This window comes from Trichogramma pretiosum, unplaced genomic scaffold (assembly GCF_000599845.2).
Source record: "Trichogramma pretiosum strain Unisexual culture from Peru unplaced genomic scaffold, Tpre_2.0 scaffold89, whole genome shotgun sequence".
Taxonomy (NCBI): Eukaryota; Metazoa; Arthropoda; class Insecta; order Hymenoptera; family Trichogrammatidae; genus Trichogramma; species Trichogramma pretiosum.
The window spans coordinates 195,061-221,883 of NW_019641656.1; the positions used below are offsets into that span (position 1 = coordinate 195,061).

General features: G+C 41.5%; 4 protein-coding genes across 4 annotated transcripts in view; all 4 read left to right on the forward strand.

The window, feature by feature from the left end:
* Nucleotides 1-7,336, forward strand: part of LOC106651725 (dynein intermediate chain 3, ciliary) — a 31,421-nt gene extending 24,085 nt beyond the window's left edge. The window contains exons 6-7 of the mRNA XM_014370370.2: nt 6,905-7,090; nt 7,175-7,336. Coding sequence (XP_014225856.1) covers nt 6,905-7,090; nt 7,175-7,255 — 267 coding nt within the window. The 3' untranslated portion in view covers nt 7,256-7,336. The remainder of the gene's footprint in view (nt 1-6,904; nt 7,091-7,174) is intronic.
* An 827-nt stretch (nt 7,337-8,163) lies between these two features.
* Nucleotides 8,164-17,472, forward strand: LOC106651723 (jouberin-like). Its single transcript, XM_023460127.1, has 7 exons — nt 8,164-8,760; nt 8,831-9,222; nt 11,342-11,606; nt 11,662-12,051; nt 12,125-12,809; nt 13,837-14,477; nt 15,496-17,472. Exons 1-7 carry the CDS (start codon nt 8,164-8,166, stop codon nt 17,470-17,472), a joined length of 4,947 nt encoding a protein of 1,648 aa, XP_023315895.1.
* A 327-nt stretch (nt 17,473-17,799) lies between these two features.
* On the forward strand, nt 17,800-20,765 carry LOC106651751 (nuclear transcription factor Y subunit beta-like). The gene is made up of 3 exons (XM_014370404.1): nt 17,800-17,873; nt 17,945-18,541; nt 20,591-20,765. Exons 1-3 carry the CDS (start codon nt 17,826-17,828, stop codon nt 20,636-20,638), a joined length of 693 nt encoding a protein of 230 aa, XP_014225890.1. The 5' UTR covers nt 17,800-17,825; the 3' UTR covers nt 20,639-20,765.
* Nucleotides 20,766-23,856: 3,091 nt separating this feature from the next.
* On the forward strand, nt 23,857-25,843 carry LOC106651722 (extensin-like). The gene is made up of 5 exons (XM_014370368.1): nt 23,857-23,880; nt 24,386-24,574; nt 24,654-25,137; nt 25,213-25,317; nt 25,395-25,843. The coding sequence occupies exons 1-5, from the start codon at nt 23,857-23,859 to the stop codon at nt 25,841-25,843; spliced, it is 1,251 nt and encodes a 416-aa protein (XP_014225854.1).
* The last annotated feature ends 980 nt before the right edge of the window (nt 25,844-26,823 follow it).

Consider the following 26,823-nt stretch of genomic DNA (forward strand, 5'->3'; position numbering starts at 1 on the left):
ATACTCGACGAATCGTTCACGAACAAGGATTTGTTGAATATTTGCTTGGCGGCGAAAGATTAGAGCTCGCTATGGCGATGATCATATGTACATAGTTATTTTTTATTGCTCGTTGTTATTAAATGTTGTAAATTATCTATATCGTTAAAATAAATACACGTTTGAAAAAATTAAATTTTTTATTTGACTTTGAGTTTTATTTCACTTACGTTATTTTTTAATGTATAAAGAATTTTACCACGTAGCTTTTCTTATATACCTGTCAATTGTTTCCAAAAAACGAATGATGATTTTGGTTCCCACAAAATAAAAGCATAAAAAGCACCCGTTTCAAACAGAAACAAAACATTTTCTTGACTTTTTTTTCGGCAAATTTAGAAATATTTTTAAATCAATAGCCCGAGTTACTATGCAGCGTTGCATTTAATTGATTAAAAAATTAATCAAATTATCGGAAATCAATAAAGAAACTGAATTTTTAATTATAACAGATCATGCGTTTACTAATTCTAATGATTTTTAATTTTAAAAATTCTTCGATTAAAGATTTAATTTTAATTTCAATTGGTATGATTGCTTAGTCACCAGCTTGGGTTTTATTATTATTATTAAAAACAAAGAAATTTTAAGTTATTTTCAGAGTCAAATACGCAACTAGTACAATTTATGTAAATATTGCAATTTTCATCGATTATCAAGCACTTTTTGTCGTCGGGGCGCTTGGATTATGTTCCAGTAAAATCTTACATAAACGAGCCTATTTTCTTTACACGTTCGAATATTGTAAAAACCCTGTTATTTAAAAAAATTAATCTTATCGTTTTTTAATAAAGGAAGCAAATACTCATTTTTTGATATCTATTGTAGTTTCTTAGTTATTACGGTTTTAACTATTGGAATGTTAATAACTAATTCTGACCCACTGGGGAATATTTACCCTACAGATATTTGTGAGCAGCAGCAAAGATTACAAAAATATTGCTTATAAGTTATGCCTCGTAACAATATAATTCTTATTAACTGGTTCAACGAATAACAATGAAGAAATTATTGATATCGCAATTTACCGTCATGGGTGAAGCCAAATTCTTGTCACAGTGAGAAATGATTTCGTTCAAAAATTCGTATATGTTTCTTGTTCACTGTGTCATAAATACTTGCTCATTTAAAAATTATAAGATGTATTCACACTGTAGAGATTAGAAGAATTTCTCGACGATGTCATCGAAGCCATACCTTCAGAACACATTAAAATGAAATTTTCCTGAACCTCGCGTACTTACCAACGACCTGTCTGCAATCCTGCTTTGTCATTCGGAGGGAAATGGAGAGTCTTTGCGATGGTTAACTTAGGTTAATATCAGCTCAAAACACTGTCTTGTCCCCTTAAATAAACCCGCGGACGAGGTCCACGGATTTTCCTGAAATTTGGTATGTTATAGTACCATTTAAAGTAAAACTTAAAGAATATATAGTTTCCCTTCTTTTTATTTCTCATTGTTCATTCAAGGATTAAGAAACCTTCTAGAGTCGAAAATATTTGTGTAAACATTTTCGAAGGGTTCTTTCTTTCTCTTTCCACGATCTTTTTTTTGAAAATTTTAATTTTTCACACTGTTGAAAATGTTTTTCAACGGTTGCACGTACTCTGACATTTCAAGTTTTTTTTTAATTTAATGACTCTGCCACCGGGTGATTTAATTATCATAATTAATCATTGCATATAAAAATCAGAAATAAAACTTCAATTTCTTTATAGTTCAAAAACATTTACATTTCAACCGGTTCAAAAGTAAAACACCAATACGGTAGTGAATGAAAGTGTAATGAGAGTTGATAGCGTGAAGTTAAAATATGACTATTATATGGACATGATTTTTATTGAAATTTTAAAAAATCGATTTAAGATTCTATAAGGTAAATGTACCAATGGCTGGCCAGTTAAGCAGCTTAGCTGAAAAGAGCTCTATAGAAATGATATAAATGAGTAATTTTGATAATAAAATACTCTTGGGTTCTTGAGAACTAATAATTTTGGACACGAGGGAATATAAAAAACTCATCATAAGCCAGTAAATAATTGATACAGTTGAATTGATCAGATATTCACATCGTGCCAATGACTGGCCAAAGTAATTTTTTCATGTACCAATGTCTGAAATCCCATGTTCCAATGCCTGGCCACCTTTTTTATAATGAGTATTATTTAAAAAAACATGCTTATTTAATGAGTTACATGTTTTTTTTTTGCGAATGAGTTTTTTTATACGAATATGTTAAATTGCACGAGTTTTAATAAAAACAAAAATGATTAAAGAGATTTTGTTAAGATTAGTTTTTTTATTACTTTTTCACAAATTTACTGCATTAACATAATCAGGAACATTTTAAAATCATATCGATCATATTGACTAATAGTCATTAATATATAATTTTTGGTTTTCAAATCTTATAAATAACCACGAAAATGTGAGGTTATGTCGGCACTTTTTTGTACTTAATCGAAAACAATCGGCTAATTAACTTTAATTGTCACAATATGTTTCAAATATTATGAATTTGGGTATTTACACATATATATTTAGTCCAAAAATATTCCAAATAAAAATGGTCCACTAGCTCATCAAAACTGCGAAAGTAAAGTTGGCTATCCAACGAATTCGAGATTTCGTGAATAACAAATTTTTGAAAAACAGTCCATAAAATTCACTAATTATTTTTCAATGAGAAGGCTGAATATTCAAACACAGCTTGCAATAAATGATGGAAGGATTTCAAGTTTTTGTGAATAATTTATAGTTTTTACGAATATAGCTGGAACTTATTGCAGGCACATGATAACATCATTCCCAAAGAGGATAAGTGTGCATTTCATCAGTGAAATTATGACAAGGGCTTATTTTTTTCTTGGCTAATGTAAATATTTATAGAAACTTATATAGATTTTTGAGTTCAATTTGTTTCTAAAATCTCAATAAAAATCATGTCTATATGATAATTTTATTTTGCGCGTCGAGACTGCAAGACCTCTGAAAAATTGAATGAGATATTAATGTGGGACATGAAAAGTATAGGAAAAAACAGAAATCAAAGAAAATTTTATATATTGATATATTTATTCAATAAAAAACATGAAAAATGTACAAAAATCAACAACAGCAGTCATTTAAAACCACCAGCTTCATCCTATTCCCAAAATGGCTTAATTTGGTGTCAAGGCATCTCTCACGAGGTCCTCCAGCTCCAGGAACTCGTCTCGCACTCGCCGGTAAAATCTCTTCACCACCTCCTCGCACAGATGTCTGTCGCAGGCCTCGAACAGTGGCCCCGTCGGGAGTCGCCACAATTTTTCCGAATCGGCCAGATTGAAGTACGTCGCGTACGTGACTCATTTCTTCGCCACCTCCTCGGGTCGTAGATACATCAGCTCGTGGAGCGTCAGGTTCGGCCGGACCATCGTCACCTTGGCCATTATCACGAAGACCGTGCTGCTGTCAAAGTGCGGCATCGCGGCATTGGCGGACAATCTGTGAACCAATGCGTTCCGGTTGAACAAAGTCGCGATCGTCCTGGCATCGTTGGCCTTTAAACGGTAGCCGTGCTTTTCCAGCCGCTCCAGGCAGGTCAGCACGCCCGAGGCCAGTTTCAGCCTGTGCAGTCCGACTCGGCGCTTAGCGTGCCACTCGAAGCACTGGTCGAAGTGAGTGTAGCTCGGGAACTTGAAGCCGGACAGATCGTCGTCGAGTTGCAGGAGTCTCTCGACCAGATGAGGCTGATGATTCGCCACGGCCCATTCGAGCGGTGTACGGCACCCCTTGTCCCTGAAGTCGATCTGCACCACACGATCGATTTCGCCGCAGACTCTGAGCAGCGTCTTGGCCAAGTCGTCGGCGGGTAGTCGTCTCCGGCTGATGCAGTGCATGGCGGTGGTTCCTTCGTTGTCGGGCGTGTTGGGATCCGCGCCTCGTCTGAGCAACAGCTTGATCACGTCCTCGTTAGCGTGATACAAAGCGTAATGCAAAGCAGTTCGTCCTTTCAAGTCCCGGGCGTTGACCGGACAGTAGCCGGCCATGGCGTCGAGAATCTCCTCGATCGATTTGCTGTCGTAATTTCTCCGGCACATCAGGTGCAGTGCTGTACATCCCATCTCATCGGCCGCATTCGACTTGGCGCCTTTCTTCAGCAGCAGCAAGGCCGACTTCTTGTCGCTACGGTTCAGAGCCACCAGCAGAGGTGTCCGACCCCAATCGTCCACGGCGTCGATATTGATCGACTTGCTGAATTGTTTGTTAACTTTCAAGAACATCTCTACCAGATCTTCGCGGCTTCTCTTGCAAAGGTCGTGCAAAGCCGTCTCTCCCTCGGCGTTGGTCAACTGTGGATCGGCGCCTCTCATCAGCAGGAAGTGAATGATTTCCTTCTCGCCCCACTGCGCCACCAAGTGCAGAGGCGTTTCGCCCTTTCCCCGGCACGGAAGATTGGAATCTTGGCCGTTGTCGAGGAATTCCTTGACGAATCGCTCGCAGCTCCTGAACATGCACGCCACGTGCAAATGAGTCAAGCCCGACTCGCTCGCGTAGTTCGCGTCGAATCTGGGATAGATTCGAATCAGATCGCCGATCGCGAAGCTGAACAGGAGGACGTCGCTCGCCGCGTAATGCAGCGGTGTGGTCCGCAGCAAAATTACCTCGCCGTCTTCATCGAGCTCCGGTTCGTCCTCGTAGCCGGTTTTGATCAAGAATTTGACCACCGTGATAAACGGCCATCGGATGAGTCCGGGTTTCCTCACGCATTTCATGGACTCGATGATGAGCTGGTCGATCTCTCTGGGACGAAATATCTCTCGGACATCCGGGAGCGGGTCTTTCCAATTGAATATCAAAGTATTGAGCTTACTGAAAAAAGCCATGCGCTCTTTTCCCGACTCCCAATTCAAGCCGCCGTCGCGTAAGCTCTTCAATTGTTCGATATCGCTGCAGTGATACATCGTTGAAACACTTGCACAAAACACACAGACACGATCGTTTATGATATTCAAAAAAATTAAGGATGAATCCTCTTTACCCAAAAATCACTCGTTGCAATGGATGGTGCGAGATCTACCTAATAGCTGTACACGCTACGGCGTCGTAAACTGTACTAATGCATCGGATGAAAGCGTAAAGAACACATGGCCGAACTCTGAAGTAGATAGATGTGAAAGTATTGGCCTCAAGTCTCGACTGCAGCGCCAAGCGCGCGGTGGCGGTATCATGAACTGGGGGAGGTCTACAAATGTGTACGATTGCATGTATTTACGAAGGCACCCACCATAAACAACTGATAAATAAACAATCATTGATAATACAACATTACATTGATAAAACAAGCATTTCTGCGAGTTACTCTATAGGCAAATAGCTTGTTATCTGTAGGGAAACTCTGACTAGCATTGACCACTCACAGTTCATTTGCCTGACACCATGGGCGCTACATGTCCCAGACTCGAGGCCGATAGTCTCGAACTCGATTGCCGTGCAGACGATACTTTTATAAAAATTTTCAAAATTTCCATACTTACAGTAAATGAAAAAGAACGATTTTTATGAGTATTTGAAATATGGCAAGTTTACCTAAAATTAAATCCAAGTTTCAATATTAGTTCACACTCATTAGAAACCGAGGGTGTTTCGCGCTTGTGACTGAGTATGAATTGTGCTCGACTCAGAGCGCGAATGTATCTCTATGCATTCGAGCGTGAAACATGGTCAAAAGTTTTTCCGTGTAGGCCAAGTTCAAAGAATACTCGTCTATGTAATCGTATCCATACCTATGGAACACATGAAAAATTTTCAGAACGATCTACGTTGAACCTATGGTAACTTTCCTTAGCGGTTCGGCTTAGTCATTCGGAGAGAAAGCGAGAGAGTCTTTCGGAGCTGCGACGTGTGCGATGTGTGCAGTACGTGTACGATGGTACGATGGCGTTTTGTCAAAGTTAGTTTTGTTCTTGTAGTTGGTATTGTTACCGTTATTCTTTATTCTTTGCTTAAATAGCTGTAATTCCACTTACGCTATTCAATCAGTCTCATTTTTTTTTATTAAGATGATCCACGTATTAAAAATTTTAGTCGTCGCTCCCGTCAATTCCGCTTTCGCCATGAAAATTCTTATCGGACTCCTCGCCGTACAACATAAACATCGTTCTACACACTCACACAAAAACACAGTCACTTGGATTTTAAAAAATTTAATTTCTCTGAAAAATACACTTTGAGCAGCTGATGCCACTTTTTTTCATGCTATGCCAGCCGGAACTAAACTTTTTCGTCCCGATAGCCAAAACGAAAAAATTAATTATTGCTGGAGGATTCGCGAAAAATAGTGTCACACCTAAAAAACGAAAAAGGAAGCCTCAGAGCACATGTTTTCGGCCTGGACTACGCCTCGGGCGATATTTACACGTGCTCTGAGGCATTAGAGTTTTTCGCTCCCTAGACAAGTTCTTCACTCTTGGACATTTAAAACTAGACTAAAGACAGCCCTAATGCAAATTAAGGGGACATTCCCATTGAAAATGAGAAAAAAATCGATACATTTTTTTTACGTTAAAACGTTCTTTAACATCATAAAAATATCCTGTTAAAATTTTAGAACGAAATTCATAAAGGAAAAAAAAGACTGGTAACGGCCTTTCGTGTGCGTGTAATGCATGCTTTTCATTAACTTAAACTCAAGATTTGTCATTAATTTATCAATAATAAAAGTTTCGTTGGTGTGTATTAGTTGTCATACATAAAAATACCTTTTTTTTTGAGGAGAGGCTTTTCCTAATAATAATAATAATAATAATAAAGATAATAATAATAAAAATGCTTTTTACGATAATATTTTCTAATGACATTTCGTGGCATTGTGCCTACAGCTGCTGGAACGCGAGACGAAGCGCGAAAAGGTGATCGAGGCGAAAAATCGCGAGTTACGGCTGAAGATGAAGGCCGTGATGGCCGATCCCGGGGACCAGGAGCAGGCCAAGAGGCACTCGCTCGCCGACATGAAGGATCCGGCCGTGATACAGGCCGAGAAGGACTATTACGCCGCGATCGAGGCCGTGAGTTATAGCCGAGCAAAAATTTTCAACTCTTCGTAATACATTGTTTAATTGACGTTAATGTTTTTTTTTTCTTCTCGTCAGGAGCGAGCGAGACTCGCCTCGTTCGACAAAGCCCAGGCCGACAACAAGGAAGACGACAACAATCCAGAGAGGGACGGTTGATCGGGATGAGGCTATTTTGCTAGACTTTAAGATTTTCGTATTCAATACTGTATTTTTTATTCGAACAAATCGTACGATATAAAGTTACTGTTAAACCATTGAAGAAAAGACCGATCTCGATTTTTTGAATCGTAAATACACCTTCGGCCATTGTCTCTTACTTATCACTGCGATAGACGTTAAAATGCATATAATCAAGAGGGCAGTGGCACGCGTATACGTACATATACCTTCCGCGTGGATCGATATTATCTATTATGCCGAATATATAACCCACCGGTAGTAGTGCCGCAGACAAAATGTATTCAAAGCTATATACATGTATAATCGTACTATACGCTGGTATAGTGGCGCGTCGACCTGTGCGCCCGGTGAACACCTGTCCCGCCGAACGTATAAGTATACGTACACACTCGATCGCCGTTGCCGCTGTATATGTACTACCTGTGCAGCGTATAGTTATAATAGTCGTTGTGGTGCTGCCGCTGCCGTCGCCGCGTTGGCAGGCAACAGCACTCTCACCCAAGACGACAACAGTATACAATATAGATAGCCGGCGCCGAGAAAATAAGATCGAGAAGACGATCTCGTTGCGTTGGTTTACTTGATTTTTTGCGCTCTTTGAATAGTGTTCAACGTGTCGTGATTGTGTTTTGCGATTAAAAAAAAAAAAAAAAAAAAGAGAGAGGAAGAAAGGGGAGTAATAGTCGGTGCGCGACAAATCTATATTACGTATCAAATGCACACAAGCGGGTATTGTTTAATCGATTCGCTCGTCGCGACTTTCTATACCACTTGATAATGGGTCATCATCGTCATCGTCGTCGACGACGAAGCACGCGTGTAAAGCACACAAAAGTCCAACGAGCGTCATGAGAATAGTTTTTTCGTGATAAATCGTGAAAGCAATGGATCAACAGCAGCAGAAATCGGCCAAAGGCCGAGCTGCCGCTCGTGGCAAATTGAGCCGTTCGCGAGCCGTGAGATCCTCGTCGTCATCTTCGTCGTCGTCGTCGAGTTTATCGAGCAGCAGCGATAAGGACGATGCCGCGGCCGACGACGAGTCGAAGGATTTCGGCTCGCGTATCAAGCTGTTTCGCGAGCGTGGAAGATCGTCCTCGTCCGCGAGACAGAAGAAGAGGCAGAAGAAGGTGGCGAACGACGAGAAGGAGAACAGAATCGAGACGGCGGTCGAGCAACGGCAAAAACAACAACAAGAGGAGTCGATAGGAAAGGAAAAAGAAGTTGTAACAGCAGCAGCAGCAGTACCTTCGACGAGTATAGCGCAAACGATCAAGAAGCGATTCGGATTCTTTCGCAGATCCGAGAGCGTCAAGTCCGCTACCGCAGCGGAGAACGTGGACGTCGAGGCTGGATTAATGGTGAAGGATCAGGACAAGGAGAGCTTGATCGATAGCAGCAAGATCGACGAGGAGCATGACGACAGTACGCGCGTACTCGATGTCGTGGCAGACGTGCACGTGGAGAACGAAAAGCAGCAAAAGGTAGGATGATTTTTTTTGTAGACGCGATTGAATTTTCTTTAAAAAATTAAATGCATGTATTATTGTGTAGAAGAAGCAGGATAGATCGTTGTCGTCGTCGACCTCGCCGGAAATCGTCGCGATCGAGTCTTCGTCGCCGGCCCCGCCCGTCGAGGACGACAACAATATCGAAGAGATCGGTTCGATCGACGACGACGACGACGACGATAACAACGAAGCTCGGCCAACTTCCGGCCGTAGAAAGCGCTGGGACAAGAAGAAGCCAGCGGCGGAAAAAATCGGCGCGGAACTGATCGAGCTCGAGGCGGACTCGAAGAGCCAGAGTAATAAGCCACGCCAGCGTCGGCAGTGGGCCAAGGGCGGAGCGGCCAGTGCCGAGATACGCAACTCCAGTGGCCAAAGGATTCTCCTGCCCGAGAGATCGGCAACGGCCGAGCCCGTGGTTAGGCCTGCCTCGTCGAGGTTGGCTTGTTTTTCATTCTTTTCGCTTTCCGCTCCTACAACCGATATGGTTTTTTTAATTTCATTTCGTACAATTAAATCGTGGATAGGGTAAACTTATCGGTACTCGGCCAGTAAAGAAAAATTACCGATTATAAAAGTTACGCATAAGGTTATGCATACTTTTCTAAAAATAGTTTCTGATAACAAAAAAGGTAAACTTTTGAATGAGTACTCACACTTGATCGTAAAAAGATGTTAATTTTTATAAAAAAAAGTTGTAAAGCTAAAAAATGCGTATCTTCTAGTTGGTGACCACATTATCGAACAACCCATGACATGAACTTAAAACTTGCTTAAAATTTTATTTTTGAAGACTCAGAATATCATAAATAAGTGTACGCGTTTTGAAATGCAAAGGAATCTATTTTTTTTTCTTTAAAATTTAATTGATATATATTTACCTGGAAATTATTAAGGTTCCTTGAAGAAGCTCGAATACTAGACGGCGTTTTTTATTAAATAGTCTAGTACTTGACCAGGGTTGACCAGGATAGAGTTTTATATCACGTAAAAGAAAGATTTGACGATTTAAAAGTGTATCTATAATTTTTTTTCTGAAAATATAATATATAAAGAAGTGAAAAAAATTTTCACTGAATCATCATTTTTTAAAATTAATATTTATTTAAATAACAGCTCATGGTGGTTGGTCATTAGTAGGTTTACCTTATTAAGGGAAGTCATACACCAATTTACTCCTCTTTGTCATTTTTGTAATATAAACCACAGTTTAATGTCAATCTTCATTTTCAACATAAAATTTACATTTTTGAGTCCTAAAAATGTGAAAAACGTTGCAAAATAATCCTTTGCATCTTTAAATAGCTTATCTTTGCTTTTTTATCCTTTCGTCACCCTGCGCAAGGTTCAGATGAGAGTTATTTAAGTGGCCATGCCTGATAGGAATCATAATCTTCAAAAAAATATCCTTTATGGGCTGAGTTCTGTGGAATTTTCATTTATACCTTCATATCAGTTCTATTATTCAATATGTATCAAAAACATTAATACATTTTTTTTATTTCTTGATTTTTTCACATCTGCTGGCATACAAACTTTTTTTATAATTCTAATCAAAATTCCACAGAACTCAGCCCATAAAGGATACTTTTTTGAAGATTATGATTTTTATAAGGCATGGCCACCTAAATAACTCTGATCTGAACCTTGCGCAGAGTGACGAAAGGATAAAAAAGCAAAGATAAGCTATTTAAAGATGCAAAGGACTATTCTACAATTTTTTTCACATTTTTAGGACTCAAAAATGTCAATTTTATGTTGAAAATGAAGATTGACATTAAACTGTGGTTTATATTACAAAAATGACAGAGGAGTAAATTGGTGCATGACTCTCTTTAAGGGCTAACAGAAGGCTTAATCATCATTTTTTAATTACAGTATTAGGCTGTAAAAGTAAAAAAAATTTTTTTTTCAATAACACAAATAATAACCTTTTTCAATAGCCTATTTGAAAGTATTTTGTCAAGTTAGATACTTAGAAACAGTTAAGCACAATAATAATGAGGGTATTGGTGCTCAACGCAAGCTATACGTATATCTAAGCTACCTGTCGTAGAAATCCAAGAGCAAGCATTAATCTATCGTAGCCCATGTGGTTTCATTTTGTTCGATAGCCAATTGGCCATGGTCGCAACCAAAAGCTAGCCATAAGATGAACTGTAGCTACTTGTACATATAGCAAAGTGAAATTAATTTATGGAAAATGATAAAAAATGAATACGAAATTGTAGAAAATGGTACCATCGATTAATGCTTGCTCTTGGATTTCTACGACAGGTAGCTTAGATATACGTATAGCTTGCGTTGAGGGTCAATACCCTCATTTTTATTGTATTTAACTGTTTCTAAGTATCTATCTGGACAAGATACTTTCAAATAGGCTATTGAAAAGGGTTATCATTTGTGTTATTGAAAAAAAAAACATTTTTTTTCACTTTTATAGCCTAGTACTATAGTTGAAAAATGATAAATAATTAAGCCCCCTGTTAGCCCTTAATTATTGAGGAATCATTCGAAAGAGCTGTTAAAATTTACTGGTTTTTTTTTGTGAGTGTAGGCTTCGATCGAGGCCGCCGATAGCCGCTCCGAGATCGAGGGATCCTCGAAAAGAGGAGAAAGGGGGTGGATTCGACAACGAAGCTTTTTCGTCGGATCACGACGAGGTCTTGCGAATCGAGACGATCGACGATCGCAGCCCGACCATCAAAATGAGCAACGGTGGAAGCGAGTACAACGACGACGATAGCACGACTTTGAGCGAGGAGCAGGAGGAGGAGAAAAGATTGCCGAGCGATCGTAAATCCAGCATCGAAAAAGCTGAGGTAAGAGAAAACTCTACAATAAAGAGGACAATTAAAAATTCTGGGATCGTTTCAGATACAAGACTTCACAGCCCCAACGTCGTCAACGAACACGACTACAACAACCGAATCGAGCGAGATTCAAGACTCGCCTCGCAATGATAATAAAATCGCCTCGTCGTCGAGGCGATCGTCGAAATCTAGCGTAAGACGAAAGTCTTCCGGCGAGAAGCGATCGTCCGGTGGCCGAGGAGACGACGACGATTTCGACGAAGAGGACGAGGAAGAGGAGGATCAGGAGACGACGACGGTACTGACTGCCATGCAGCGAGGCGGCAGCAAATCGAGACGCTCGTCGAGGAGCTCGAGCAAGAAGATATCGGCGGACAACTTTTTCGAGAAACGACGAGGACGATCCAGTGGGGATGAGACCACGACCATCACGACCAACGAAGACATGCATACGGTACGATATTTTAAATACGATGAAGTAGGGTATAGACGTGACATTATGTGATATAACGTTTGTTTACCCACAGTCCCGGAGAGACTCTCGACACTCGCGCAAATCGAAATCGTCATCGAGACGTAACGACGACGACGAAGACAAGAGCAGCAGTCGACGCTCGTCGAAGCATCGTGCTGCCAAGCAGCCAAACACGAGCTCGTCGACGACACGTTATTCCGGCGACGAGCGACGACAACAACAACAACAACAACAATCACAACGACCGCAAAAGCCACCGCGTAAATCCAGATCGAAATCGAAGAGGCGCTCGAGACGAAAAAAATCCTCCGATCGATCCGATGCTGCTGCCGCTGCTGCTGCAACGAACGACGAAGAGGAGGAAGAGCAGCTGAGATACGCGTCGATCAGGATCCATCGCTCGGACATGCTCGAGGCGGATTACCTGACGCGACGACCGATGGTCAAGGTGCACCTGGTCTACGCCGAGACCGGCGAGTATCCACGGTCGAGAGGTGCCAAGCCGAGCGACGAGCAGCAGTCGCTGCTGCCGATCGTTACCGATCGCTTCGACTTCCGGGCCAAGAGGTCGATGGTGCCCGTCTGGGAGCAGGAGCTCGTCTTCGAGTTCAATTACAGGCATCTGCTGGCCCAGGGCCGAGCTGCCGTCGTGCTGCTGTTCGAGATTATCGATCGAGTCAGCGGCGGTGGTGGTGGCGGCGATGACGACGATGGCGGCTCGTTCGATCGGAATGACAGTAAGCTCGTTGTTGCGGCGTGATTTCATCGAATGAACGTGTAAAAAAAGCTTTGGTAGAAATGCTCAACGTTAATGGTGACGTAATGACCAAAATATTACCGTTTAGAATGTTTTCTACATTATCATCAACTGGCTTGTTTTTGGCGATTTTGCTGTTGTAATTATATTAGAAATATTGAGGGCACTTTAAATGATCTGGAAATGACGATTTGAGTTCATGAAAATTCAAACTATTTTTCAACCACTTTACTTGCGACGATACTGCTTTAAGCCTCCGCCACTAGGTGGTGAGTACCTTTATCTGCAAATCTACAAGTGGCTAAGTAAAAATGATTGTATAAGTCTAAGCACGGGTTGCACAGTGCCAACAATAAGTATGTTCGTATCTAACGATATGGCCAATATTGTAATATGTTTATCAATACATCAAAATACCACTTCTGATAAATTTTGGTCATCTGCAGACAAACAGACCCCAGGAGGGACAGGAGATGGTTTTCTCCAGGTTGTCACTGCGTTACAAAAAAAACATTAAATGGAACAATGATTAAAATTAGAAAAAATTTAAATATATGAATGAAAAAAAATCAGCTATTTATGAACAGCTGCAAGAATTGCAAGTTCAAAGTTGAATAAAATAAAAACAAGAAAATTGATCAATCAAATAAGTTATAATGAAATAAAATAAAAAATTCAAATAAGTAAAAAACTAAAAAAAATCAAAAAACATGAATCATGCAAGTAAGAGTCAAAATAAAGAACCAAAATAGAAACTAAAAAATCAAGTAACAAGAAGAAAACTTAGAAAATCCACACACAAGCTTCGATGTTTCACATTAAAAACAAAAAAATATGAAACTTTTGATTAGTACATGTCCATTTTTTATGTTCAAGAAATCTTTCGTTGGTCAAGCCTTTGAGCATTTCTACCAAGGCAGAAAAATTCAATCGCATAATTTTAAGTTTCTGTGTACTTTCTTGCTCTTGTTTTTCTACCATCGGTTTTATTTTTTTCTGTAACGCAGCTCGCGACCCGTACTGGTACAAGGTCGCTTGGGCGTTTCTTCGCCCGGTCGGCGTCAACGGCGCCCAGCACGTGGACAAGCGCGTGCGTCTGCAGCTCTACCGGCCGAAGAAGTCCTTCTGGCGCTGCTCGACGATAACGACGAGACGCAGCAACAACAACAACAAAAACAACAACTCGAAAACGCCGACGAGATGCGACATATACAAGTGGTGGAAGTCGTCGGCGAGCAGCCGCGTCAAGTACCCGAGCAGTCTGTACGTGACGGTGTGCGGCGTCGAGCCGTCCACGCCCCGACTGCTCGAGTCCGTGCGGATGACGACTCGTCAACATCCCGACGAGCAGCCGCTGAAGATCGACGATCTGACCGATTTGAACAACGACGAGGACGACAATAACAAGACCGGATGCCGACCGTTGATTCTGGACGAGGAGTCGTCGAGAATGACGACGACGACGGAGCTCGGCAGGCCCAAGTGGACGCGTCACGCCGCCCAGTCGTGCCAGATACCCAACGACCTGGCCTGGGAGACGGACGAGACGAGCGAGCGTGGCTGCTTCGCGCTGGCGTTCAGCCACGACGGCAAGTATCTCGCCTGCGCCTGCTCCGAGGAGTACGACTATCCGATCCTCGTTTACAAGGTAATGCATTCGAGAAAAAATTCCGTCTTTTCCCTTTCGATTCCAAATGTACTTCTAATCATGAGAAATTGGATTGCAACGTCTAAAATTCAATAGTTCGTTTTGTATGGATATAAAAAAAGATTCACGTCGCTCGCTTGTAGCAAATTAAGCATGAACCTGAAAAATTTTCTAAAAATATCTTCCAACAGCAAAATAGGTAACCTTTCGAATGAATACCGACACTCGATAAAAAAAAAAACTAGTAGTGTATATTAACGAACGATTAAAGCTAAAAAAAAGTGAAATGTACCAAGTTGGCCAATGACCCTGAACTTATAGAACTCGATTATATTTTTAATTTTCGAGGACTGAAAGCATTAAAAATAAACGTACTTGTTTCGAAATGTATGTGGATTAAACCTATGATTTTTTGACAAGACAAGTCGTAAATACGAAAATACAGGTAATTTAAAATCAATCTGATTTTTAATTTTTTTCACAAAGGTGCGTTTTTTAAAAGTAAATTTCACACATTTATAACTTTTCTTTGGACGTGAAATTGGTCGAAGTGCCGAATTATTTTTAAACCGTTGACTAATGACTGAAAATTTATTCCCATTCATATATGAAGACGATGATTATGCCCTATGAAGCGTCATTTTTTAGACCTCGTTTGATACTACAATTTTCAGTAAGGTCACTTCCCAATTTTCATCAAACTTTGAATTCATTTCTTACATGAAATAAAAGCTTAAAATTGAACAAAAATTGTCTGCATGAGCCGAACATGTTTAACAAAACTATATTTATTTAAATACTGGTGGAAGTGTTTTATGCACAAATTAATACTAAGCATTGAGCGAAAGGATTTTTTTGAAAATGTCCTTGAAATTATGATTTTCACGCGACCGACACAGAGAAACTATAAAAAAAAGTCTTGCTCCATGAATCCTTGAATTTGAATTACATTTCTAATCGATTTATCGTAAAATTCTTGCTCCTCTACAATTCGTTGTAACATTATATTCGATTGCAGCTCGACGACGGCAAGGTCTCGATGCGCTTCGCCGGCCACAAGAACTTCGTCTACTCGGTGAACTGGTCGGGCGACGATCGCCAGCTCGTCACCTGCTCGTCGGACCAGACGGCCCGCGTCTGGGACGCGGCCGAGAAAATCATCGAGCCCCTGCAGGCACTGCCGCACCCGTCCTACGTTTACTGCGGTCAATTTTTGGCCGGCAACAGCGGCAGCAGCATCGTCACGGGCTGCTACGATCACGTGGCTCGCGTCTGGTCGCGGTCCGCTCGCGAAACGACGAATTACGAGCTGATCCAGGAGCTGGAGGGCCACGAGAGCTTCGTCAGCGCCGTGTGCTGCTGCGACGAGGCTGGGGACCAGCTGATAACGGGCGACGGCGCGGGTACGCTGATCGTCTGGCTGCTGCAGGCCAAGAAAACTTCGACGCCGACGAGCTCGAGCAGTCATCGTCATCGTCGTGGAGTCAGAAAGGAGTGGCAGATCGCCAAGAAGCTCAAGCTCAAGGATCTCGAGGGCGTCGCCATCAATACTCTCCTGGCCCTGGGCCGCAGCGCCAACGGACCGCGACTGATCGTGCACTCGCGCAACGACGAGCTGCGTCTGCTCGAGGCCGCCACGGGCCTGGTCGTGCGCAAGTTCACCGCCCCGGCGCAGCTGCGTCGCAATCGGCGCATACAGGCCAGGGCGTGCGCCTCGCCCTGCGGCGGTCTGCTGTTCTGCGGCGGCGACGAGGCCTCGCGCCTCTGCTGCTGGTCGCTGGACACGGGCCGACTGCTGGCCACCTACGAGCCGACGACCAGTCATCCGAATCAGGCCTGCACCTGCGTGGACTATCATCCGTACGATCACGCGCTCGCCTACGGCTGTTACGGAGCGCCGGGTCAGCCCGTGCGAGTGCTGAGGTACGATCGCGAGGCCGACGGCAGCCGAGTGGGACTGAGGCTGCTGCAGGCGCAGGGTCTGCCGCAGGCGAGGATCAAGCTGCTCGAGCCCGTGAGCAGTAGGAATGGCTCGGCGACGAGGAGCTTGACGACCTCTCGGAACGGTAATAATTTATTGGCTCGTTTCGGGCGCGTCGACGACAGCGCGGAGGACGACGACGAGTCGAGATCGAAATCGAGACAGCAGCAGCTGCAATTGAAGGGCAGAGTGCAGAATTTCATGGAGACGGGGCCGAGTCTGCGTGCCAAGAGTCTGAGTCGGCTGAGCGGCATCATCGAGAAGATCGATCGTATACTCATGTACGCGACGAGTCATCATCATCACAATCATCAACAGAAATCATCGGGTACCGTAATGGTCGACGTCGAGGCCGCGCGAAGAGAGGACGATGATCCACCCGACGCCGCTGCCAAAGTGTTCACGCAGAGAAACGCCAGCCCCGTGGAGATCATCGAGTTGAAGGACTTGCCGCCGCCGCTACAACCGAGCAAGAAGCCAAGAAAGAGATCCAAGAGCGCGAGAAACGCCTGCTCGCCGACGACCCCCGACAACTCGGCCAAGTCCTTCTTCTCCGACGGCAATAATCGTCGACGCAGGTATTCGGGTCGGGGCAGCGACGACTCGGCCGCCAATCGACAGGGGGGACAGTTCGTCTTCGAGACGGTGGATCTGGACAAGATCGAGACGGACGATAATTACGATTACGAGCCGGAACAGCAGCAGCAGCAACGCAAGGACTCGCTGGATACGATCGTGGATGGGAGGGAGGAGGATTTCCCGAGCGAGGAGGTGCTGGACGTCGAGTCGTTGAAGAGCGACGATACCTACGTGGTGAACAAGGACGATGGCGACGATGACGGTGCGACACCGGCCGTTAATAATAGTATTAGCAATAATAATAATAATAACAACAACGAGGATGGATCATCGGACAGGAGCAACGCGACTTTCGTGATCGAGAGCGAGATAGCCGCTGCAGCGCCGGTGCCGAAGCCGAGGAGAAGGATCGGCAAAATCGAGCTCGCTCGATGAATGGAAATGTTTCATACTTGTAAATAATTTTTGTACACCCACTAAGTCGTTCATACAGTAAGATGGGAGCAAATATGCCTCTGGTATTATAATAATATTGATAATTTATGTAATTCTATTTGTACCCGATCACAAACCTTATTCGTAAATGTATAGTACAACTATATATCTCGTTGCTGATATTCATTATAGTAAATAAAGAGAGAAACTTTTTTTAACGGAACTGTTTTTTTCGTACGATTCAATCGAGTACACCTGCCACACGCAATCAGCTCGACATTGATTCATTGCCCACGGAAATGCAGATTTTTTCTTTTTTGTAAACATACCGTAAAGTTGCGCATACGAAAAAAATGCAGTCGTACGCGTTTGCCAGCCTGTGCTACATGAAATCATCGACGGTATTTTTGCGAAGCAACCAAGTTTTGTACAAAAGGTTCCGATATGATCCGATTTCTATATGTTCTCGTAGATATTTCTGTTGCTCGCGATCACTGCCGCCGAGGCGAGAAATTGCGGCGATCCGTATCACAAGATCGACCAGGTGATCGAACGAGTGCCCAAGCCGCCGCCGCCCCAGCAGAAGCCCTGGTCTTCGGGGGACTCATCGCTGGAGGATGACGGCGGAAAGGTATCGAACGAAGTGAACGATAAACCGGCGCCGCCCCCGCAGCGCGCGGGTCAACGTTCGTCGGGAGGAGGAAAGAATTCGGCACCGGGCGAGGATTACATCATGAAGGGCGATCCGCACGCCTTGGACGAGATCAACAAGCAGATGGACGAGATGCGAAAGATGGACTACGACGACGACGACGACGTCCATGAGGTAGCGAGACCGGAGACGGTAGTGCAGAAGGAGCCGCAACCACCACCGCCACCCCCAAAACAACAGCAGGAGTGGCAACAACAGCCCCAAAAGCAGCAGCAGCAGCAGCCGCCCCAACAACAGTCCGAAAAGCAGCCGCAACAGCAGCAGTCCTACGTTATCGGGATACCGATCATATTGCCGATGTTCAATATGCAATTTCCGCCGCCGGGCTCGAAGCAGCAGCAGACCGCCATAATCAAGGTCGTGTATTAAAATAACGTGTATTAAACTAAATAGGGGTCTTGACTAAATTTCAAAAAAATTTTTTTTTTTTTGGACATATAGTAAATCGAATTGATCCATAAATCATACATATAATTAATAGTTATTTGAAGAATATTCAATAAAATTTTCAGCCCAAAATACTGAAAAATAAGCTGGCTACAGTAAATTTTCACATGCAACGTAAAAAATATCCGGTGGACACCATCACTCAAAATCTACTCGACCGATCAACTTCATATTTTATACACTATTTAAGTAGATAATATATGAGGTAATGACGTCGAGATGATTTAACTTTTTGCATTTTTAAATGTTTTTTACCACCATGTATGATGAATTTTTGCCTTCATCTTTTCAAAAAAGTCATTTTTTCCCCCATCAAAATGATGCCAACAACTCAAAAATCATTTTAAACGAAATATCTCGACGTCATTACCTGATAATTTATGTAGATAAATAGTGAGAAAAATTTGGAAAGAATCGGTCGAGTAGATTTTCAGTTACAGTGTCCACCGCGATCGATCTTTTTTTTCAGTTTTGCGAGAAAATTTGCTGTAGTTAGCTTATTTTTCACTATTTTCAGCTGAAAATTTAACTAAATGTTTTTCAAATAACCATTTATAATGTATATAATTTATAGGTAAATTCATTTTACTATGCGCTCAAAAAAAATTATTAAAATCCAGCTCGAAAACCATCGAACCAGACCCTATCCCTCCCCTTAACAAAACGTTAGATATCATATGGTATACGCCCTATTTTCGCTCAAATTTGAAATAATTTTTCATATAGAATTGAAATTTAATATCTGAATTTAAATAATATATTTCGTTTGAAGATTCGTTAAGCCAATTTTTTTTAAATTTATTTTACGTACAATATTAATTATTAACCGAAAATAGGGGCATATACCTCAATACTTTCAATGTGTGAGTTAATACAACGGGAAAGTGTCTGCGTATGGAAGTAGCTACTTTAAAATAACAGTAACAGACATCAGATTTCTCGACTATTATCGCTTCATTTCCGAAATCGATTGCATTTTTAGCTTTAGAAAAATTCACTATTACTGTTACATTTTTAAGCATATAGTTTCCTTGACATTAGCAAGTGATAAAATAATTTTTCTAGTTCGAATTTATTTTTACATGCAATTGTCGAGCACTAAAAATTACAAATTAACTCGGAATTCAAGCCAACTATGATATCTCTATTTTCGGCCAATTCAATTATGCAATTATACATACAATCTTCTTTTGATGAGAAAGTAAAGGCGTTGACGAAATGAAAGAATATTAATTTCTGACTTTGACACGAGACCTGTACACCGCGCCTCGTTACGTCATTTTTGAATTTATATAAAAAAAGTGTATAGACCGCGAGGCGTAAATCATAATTTACGAGAAAGTAGAGCTGATATCGGTATACAAAGTTATTCGCAAGAATTAATCTGATAATCGACGATTTAGAGTCGCGAGATGAAGAAAATATATACTAAACGTATTCAGTTTTTTTTTTCGCGAGATATTGCACAGAAATTGTAAATTTAGATTCTCGGGCGCCTCGGACTTATTGAAATAATTGGCATTTTTCTCGAAATGAATTTCTTCTCCGCTCTTGATAATGTATCATTTTAATGCATATGAAACGATATTTACGGAATGCATAATTATAGATCCGTAAATAGACGAGTTTCGAGGAAAGTTTTATTGTGCTCTCGAGAAATGAATGTTAAAAAAGATTCCCAGGTCTTTGTAATAATAGTGCAGGTTCAAAAATACATTTCGACTCAACCTCGATAAAGTTGATAGAGTAGCACTTGACTGATTGCAATGCAATATGCATAAAAATTTTTAATATCCAATGGTTATTGATCACCACCTGCTGTTTATCACTATTCTCAATAGTTATGGACTTGGTACTAATTTTTATTTCAAACTTGATGTAACATAATATTTACTATAAGTACGAAAAAAAGTTGAATTAAAATTTTCATTCAATTATATTTGATTGTTTTTTTTCCAGATTGAGTATGGTCGCTCGAAAAGAGACAGTCTTCATTCATTTTGGTAATGGACTTTTTGTCAAATTTCTACGAGATAGCGCAGAAGTAACATCGCAGGATCTTACATTTAGACCATATGTTTGTCATCAAATGCATGAGAAAAATAGCCAATAAAGAATTCGAATGTTAAAACAATTTTTTTTCTCCATATTAAAAAGCCATAAAAATATTTCTTTATAATGATTTTCATCGCGTTGGAATGAAGTGTGACTGGACTGGAGAGATCGAAAAAAAGCCTAGCTTGCGTTTTTATTTATATATTTCATTGAGAAATGAACTCTAATACGACTCTATAAACATTTTATTAAAAATTGATAAATTAACGAACAACGCGGTTACGCAATGAAAAATTTCAAATGCATAATAAATTTTGACGAATCGTCACTACGCAAACATTTGCGCTATGCACAAAATCTAAAAGTCGATTGATCATCGCTTTAGAGCGAGAACACAATGCTCGACTTTATATTTCTCTCTGTAAAAATTGGATCATCGCATATGTATTTTTTCGCGCATCATCGTCGTAGGCCGTCTAATAAGGTCCTATACACCTTAATTTTTTCATCCTCGAAAACATTTCACATTGACATTGCGCCGTCGTTAAAAGCGATGTAGATATTGGCGAGTGTGGAATCGACAGTCGTGTATACACCTATAAATCGAGATCATTAATATCGTCGGGTTGTCGTTCGGAGAAATCACAAAGGTCTTTTTATTGATGGCTGCCTAGACGATCGCGGGCCTGCACGAGTCCCGCGTGTCAACGGTGAAATACGCAAAACGAAGCGTATAAGGAAGATTATTATAGAAATTCGCTTGGACTTGTTTTCGTCCGCGTGAGTGTGTGTGTGTGTGTGTGGCACGAGCAGGACTAGACGTTATATATGTTATATCACAATAGGCGAAACCAGTTATATAATCGTACAATAATCTTCAATTTTTTTTTATGACATCGCCGATCGGCCTTGGGCAAAATTTGAAGTCCGCCGAGCAGTCCTAATGCCTTTGTTATCTTTTTTTTTCAACAACCTCGAGGGTTGATTTGATTTTTTTTTGCAAAAATTTTTTTGCGCTTACGAATGTGCTTCGAATCACCGAGTTTACCTCGTTTCGATATCTTGGCGATTAATTTATACCGACTTTGTGTAATAGCAGCACACATGGCCGCGACGATCGCGCGACGCAATGAAATTCTGAAAAAGAGAAAGATATGTAAAAACTTCTCTTTCTGAATATTTATATTCACTTTTTTTTGCAATCTTCTTACTAAATTTCCCCTCAGTAATCAGTCGCTGTAGAAAAGGACTGGATTCGTACATTCGGATTCATTTTTCGAGGCTATTTTTGGGTACAAGACAGCAGCAGCAGCACGCACAGTTATTCAACGAGAGAGAGACCCCAAAAAAAGATCGTACCGATTTTTTAAATTCGCTATGCTAATCTCTCTCTCTCTCTCTCAAAAAAGTATGGCATTTATTCGATCGAGATTCGAACCGCAAACTTGCAAATGTGACAAAAAAAAGATGAAGAAGGAAGATTTTGGTCAGTGCCGAAATTTCTTTCTCGTGCGGTGATCGCCGCATGATTTTGTAACAATAATTACATTTCTGCCGATGATGTATATTGAAATACCATTAACGAAACGAGATCATTGCTCCGCGTCAAAATGTAATATGCACATGGATCGTTAAAAAAAAAAAATAATTCGTGAGAAAATATTTTTCTTTTTTTCGTAGTTCGTATTGATGCTATTTAACGATCTAATGCCGATTTCGACGCGTTTACACGGAAAGCCAATTATGTTATGTTAGATCAATGGGATGTCGGCAGGTACATAAAAGCGATTAATAAAGCAATTTGTATTCTCAGAGATCTTTGAACTTAAAATAAAGAGTCTAAATAGTTCAGTAGAACGTTCGAGCTTTGCAGCGGATGTAAAAATCGGCAAAGAATCGATCGCCGATCGATTAAATTACGCACATTGAAATAGAGTTGAAAGATCGATCTAGGCCTTGCGCAGATCAAAATCGAAGATCATTTCGCTATCAGAGATGTACGTTCAATTTTTTTCCATTCATATTATTTCATATGCCTGTCTTGAAGGCGCGCGCGCGCCCAATGTATATTACTTTCACTTTCGTGGCAGATAGTGTCGGCAATGTCGCGACTGTACGTATTTTTTTTTTTCGAAATGCTCAATGGCACACGCACAGATCACGATGTACTTTTTGCATTTTTTCGATCGCGAGGTTTCGAAATTGTTGTTAAAGTTCGTACTATTTGTCACGTACGCTCTTTTTTTTGGCACCACGATGATGATGAACGTATCGATGCTTTACAATCTTATTTTTTATTTTTCGGAAATTAAAAACTAGGAATAACAGACGCGTAACGTATCGTTATTTTTCACGCGTCCGTGTATATTCTCGGATTATTAAAGGTTGATTCATGCGCGCGACTGCCATAAACTAAATCAAAGGAGAGAGAGAGAGAGAAAAAAAAGGAGGAAAATGTCAAAAAAAAAACGAATGAACACTCGTGGAAGGTCATCCACTTTGTAGTAAGCTGAATTTCAATAAATCGTATGAAGCGTAAAACGCGCGTAATTCGATAATATATAGAAAGAGAATTTTTCGAGCCGATCCTTTTATACGAGATAAAAGTAATGCTGAAAAAAAATAACGTAGAGCAATTAGAATCTTCGAAAAAAAAACAATTGCATCTTGTGAAACCGAGCAATAAACTTGCACTCGAGACAAGTACGAAAAAAAGTAATGCGAGTACGAGAATCCACTTGTGTATAGATTTATTATAATACAGTCTCCCGTACATTGCTATCATCGTGGCGAGACCTTCGCGAGCGCGAAAAAAAAGACGCCGAGAAAGAAGAGAGCTCCGATCGTCTCGATCTCTGCGATTCAATGCCGATATGTGTATCTTCGCGTACACGCATACAACAACACATACTACCGGTCGCTCGTCGGCTTTTGCCTGTGTACTATAATACGTTGCGAAAGAGATGATGCGCGCTCGTGTGTGTGTACGAATTTCGATGTGCGTTTATCCCGACATCGTGAGATGATCGCCCGTGCGGGAGGGAAGAGGAGGAGGAGGAGGAAGATGCGCGACAGGACCGGGCCCGAGAATCGGAGGATTTTTTTCTAGTATAAAAGCTGGGCGTCCGGCCGAGTAAAATCATTCTGAGCATCATCAGCAAACAACCAACATGAAGTCCACTCTTCTGGTTTTGGTGAGTTTGCCTACATAGTCTACCCTACACACAATACATACATACGTAAAAGTGGCTCGTCGAGAAATTAACTTGGAATCAGTGAATCTTGTGGTTTTTGCGGAATAAATTTTGTGCCTCGGATCAAGTGTGATTTATACGATACAGTTTTGCGGATTAGTGCGATTTAAAACGAGATCAAACGATTGTCAAACACGAGTTTACAAGTGTTCGTTCGATTAAAAAAACGAATTTGATCAATTGAGATTTTTCGAGTCCATCGATCGCGCGGTGCTTCTGATCAATTACAGTGAAACTTTATAAATTTTTTTTCTTCTTCTTTCACTCGCAAGGTCAACGTGTCTGTAAAAAAAAATAGAGCCTACTGTTACTTTTTACGCGGAGCAATAAAAAGAATAAAAAAAATTAAACGACGCGCACCGACCGCTTGATACAGCATTACAGTGAATAACATCGTCTGCAGTTATGAGCTGAACACTTGATACTAATTTCTCTCTTTCTACAGGCCCTCTTCGCCGTTTCGGCATTCGCCGACATCCTCCCCGGTGATCCGCGTTACGGTACCGAGTACCACCGTGAACACCATCACGCTCACCATGATCGTGAGGTAGGATACCCCGTCCACGAACAACCCCAGGGCAGCTACGAACTTCCATCAACCGGCTACGGAACTCCATTCCAGCCAGAAGGCAGCGTAAGTGTGAAATAGCTCTTCGAGCGTAGAAACATTTTGAAATGAGCGATTGACTCATCGTCATTTTTATTGTTAACAGCACGACCACGGTTACGAAAGACACCAACCAGCCCCAGTCCCACATGAGGAATATGGACCACCTAAACACCAAGCCGCCCCAGTAGTCCACTACGAGCCCGCTCCAGCTCCAGCTCCAGTCGCCCACTACGAGCCAGCTCCAGTCCACTACCAACCAGCCCCAGCACCAGTCCACACATACGTGCCAGTCCAGACTCCAGCTCCAGCCCCAGCTCCGGTCCACACATACGTGCCAGTCCAGACCCCAGCTCCAGCCCCAGCTCCAGTTCACACATACGTGCCAGTCCAGACCCCAGCTCCAACCCATGTGCCACACCAAGTCTATGGACCACCAAAGGCCCTCCCAAGCCACCCAGCCCCACAGGCCCCATCCCAAAACTACTTGCCACAACATCAGGCTCCCCAACACCCAGCTCCAAGCCACCCAGCCCCACAGGCTCCATCCCAGCACTACTTGCCACAACACCAGGCTCCAGCTAAAACTCGTAAGTATTGATACAAACTTATAAAAATTCAACCGACTAAGTTTCGAATTTTAAACCACAATCTGTTTTTTCTAGTCCCAAGCTTCCAGTTCCCAAGCCAACAGCTCGGTCAAATCGCCAACCATTTCACATCCAAGTTGAACAACAACCAGTTCTCCCAGAAGCTTAACCAGAAATTGGGTTAGTATGAACGAATTAATTTTTTGTTAAACAACCATCGGAATTATGCTAAAAAATGTATATTTTTTAATTTCCAGGTGGTTTGATGCACATGCTCCCAATGTTGCCCCAGATCCGTCTCCCATCTTTCATGAAGCAAGCACCAGTCCAACAATACTTGCCAGCCCCAGCTCCACAAGCCCACCCACAACCAGCTCCATCCCAAAACTACTTGCCCCAACGCCCAGCCCCAGTCCAAGTTCCATCCCAAAACTACCTGCCCCAACGCCCAGCCCCAGCCCCAGTCCAAGTCCCATCTCAAAACTACTTGCCACAACAACCTGCCCCACAACCACAAAAAGTATACGTGCCAGCAGCCCCAGCTCCAGTCCAAAAGCCAACCATTGTCTACGTACAACAGTCAGCTCCAGTCGCCCCAAGCCACCAAATCAGTGGATCCTCCCAGACCACCTCCGAGCACCACGAGCACCACGTCGTTGAACACCACCAACAAGCCCAGGACTCCAACGGTGGATACCTCTACTAGATAATTATTAAGTTATTCAATTTAAGTATGAATGCTGATAGATGTACAGAATGGAAGAGATCATGTTCGATCAGTTTGAGTGATTTTTTTCACTTGTATTCATGATAATAATGATGGCAGAGGGTACGGATGAGACTCGTATAACGATTGTAATATACGATGATAACATCTAATCCTAATTTTGTTAATCATTATTATTTATTTTGATTTGAAAAACAAGATACAGTAACAATAAAAGTTATTATTTTTCCACAAACAATTTTCGTTGTGTTTGAAAAAAAAATATCCATCTCTCCACATCTGAGCACATTACTTTTACACTAGTAAGTCTTTAATATACATGTTTTTTGATCATCTTATTTATAAATATGCAAAATAATGTACAAGCACATATGTCACTTGTCGAATTCTCGATGATGCCTCATACATCATCAGCTTATCATCGCTGTGATCATCACAGCTGGCACTTGTTATTGAGATTCATCGTTGAACCAACAAAACAGCTAAAGGTCCGACTGTAATGATCGGAATTGCGTAACACCCGCTGCGACTTTGCGCACCCAGGACAGTGGGAGTTGTGCAAAATTCAGGTTGGCAGCCCATCGTTAGTTTAGAAATGAGCAGTATTTTTCTGTGGATAATTATATTCGGGCCTAATAATCTCGGACAGTTCCGATATCATATTTATCTCTTGCAAACACACTATTAAATGTATATATTAATTGTTCTATTTTAGCTCTATTTATCTACTTTAAATGGTCCAGATTAGCTTTGAATTCGAATTCTTCCACATATTCAAATAATTCATCTTAAATTAATTCAAAATAAGAGGTTGTAAGTAGTAAACAAGGATATGACGAAGACATAATACTACTAAAAAAGGAACAAAAAGCCAGCTTCGATTATCTGGCAGATATTACTGATTATGTCAGTTAAAAATATCAATAAATTTAATTATGATAAATAATTATTATTAATAT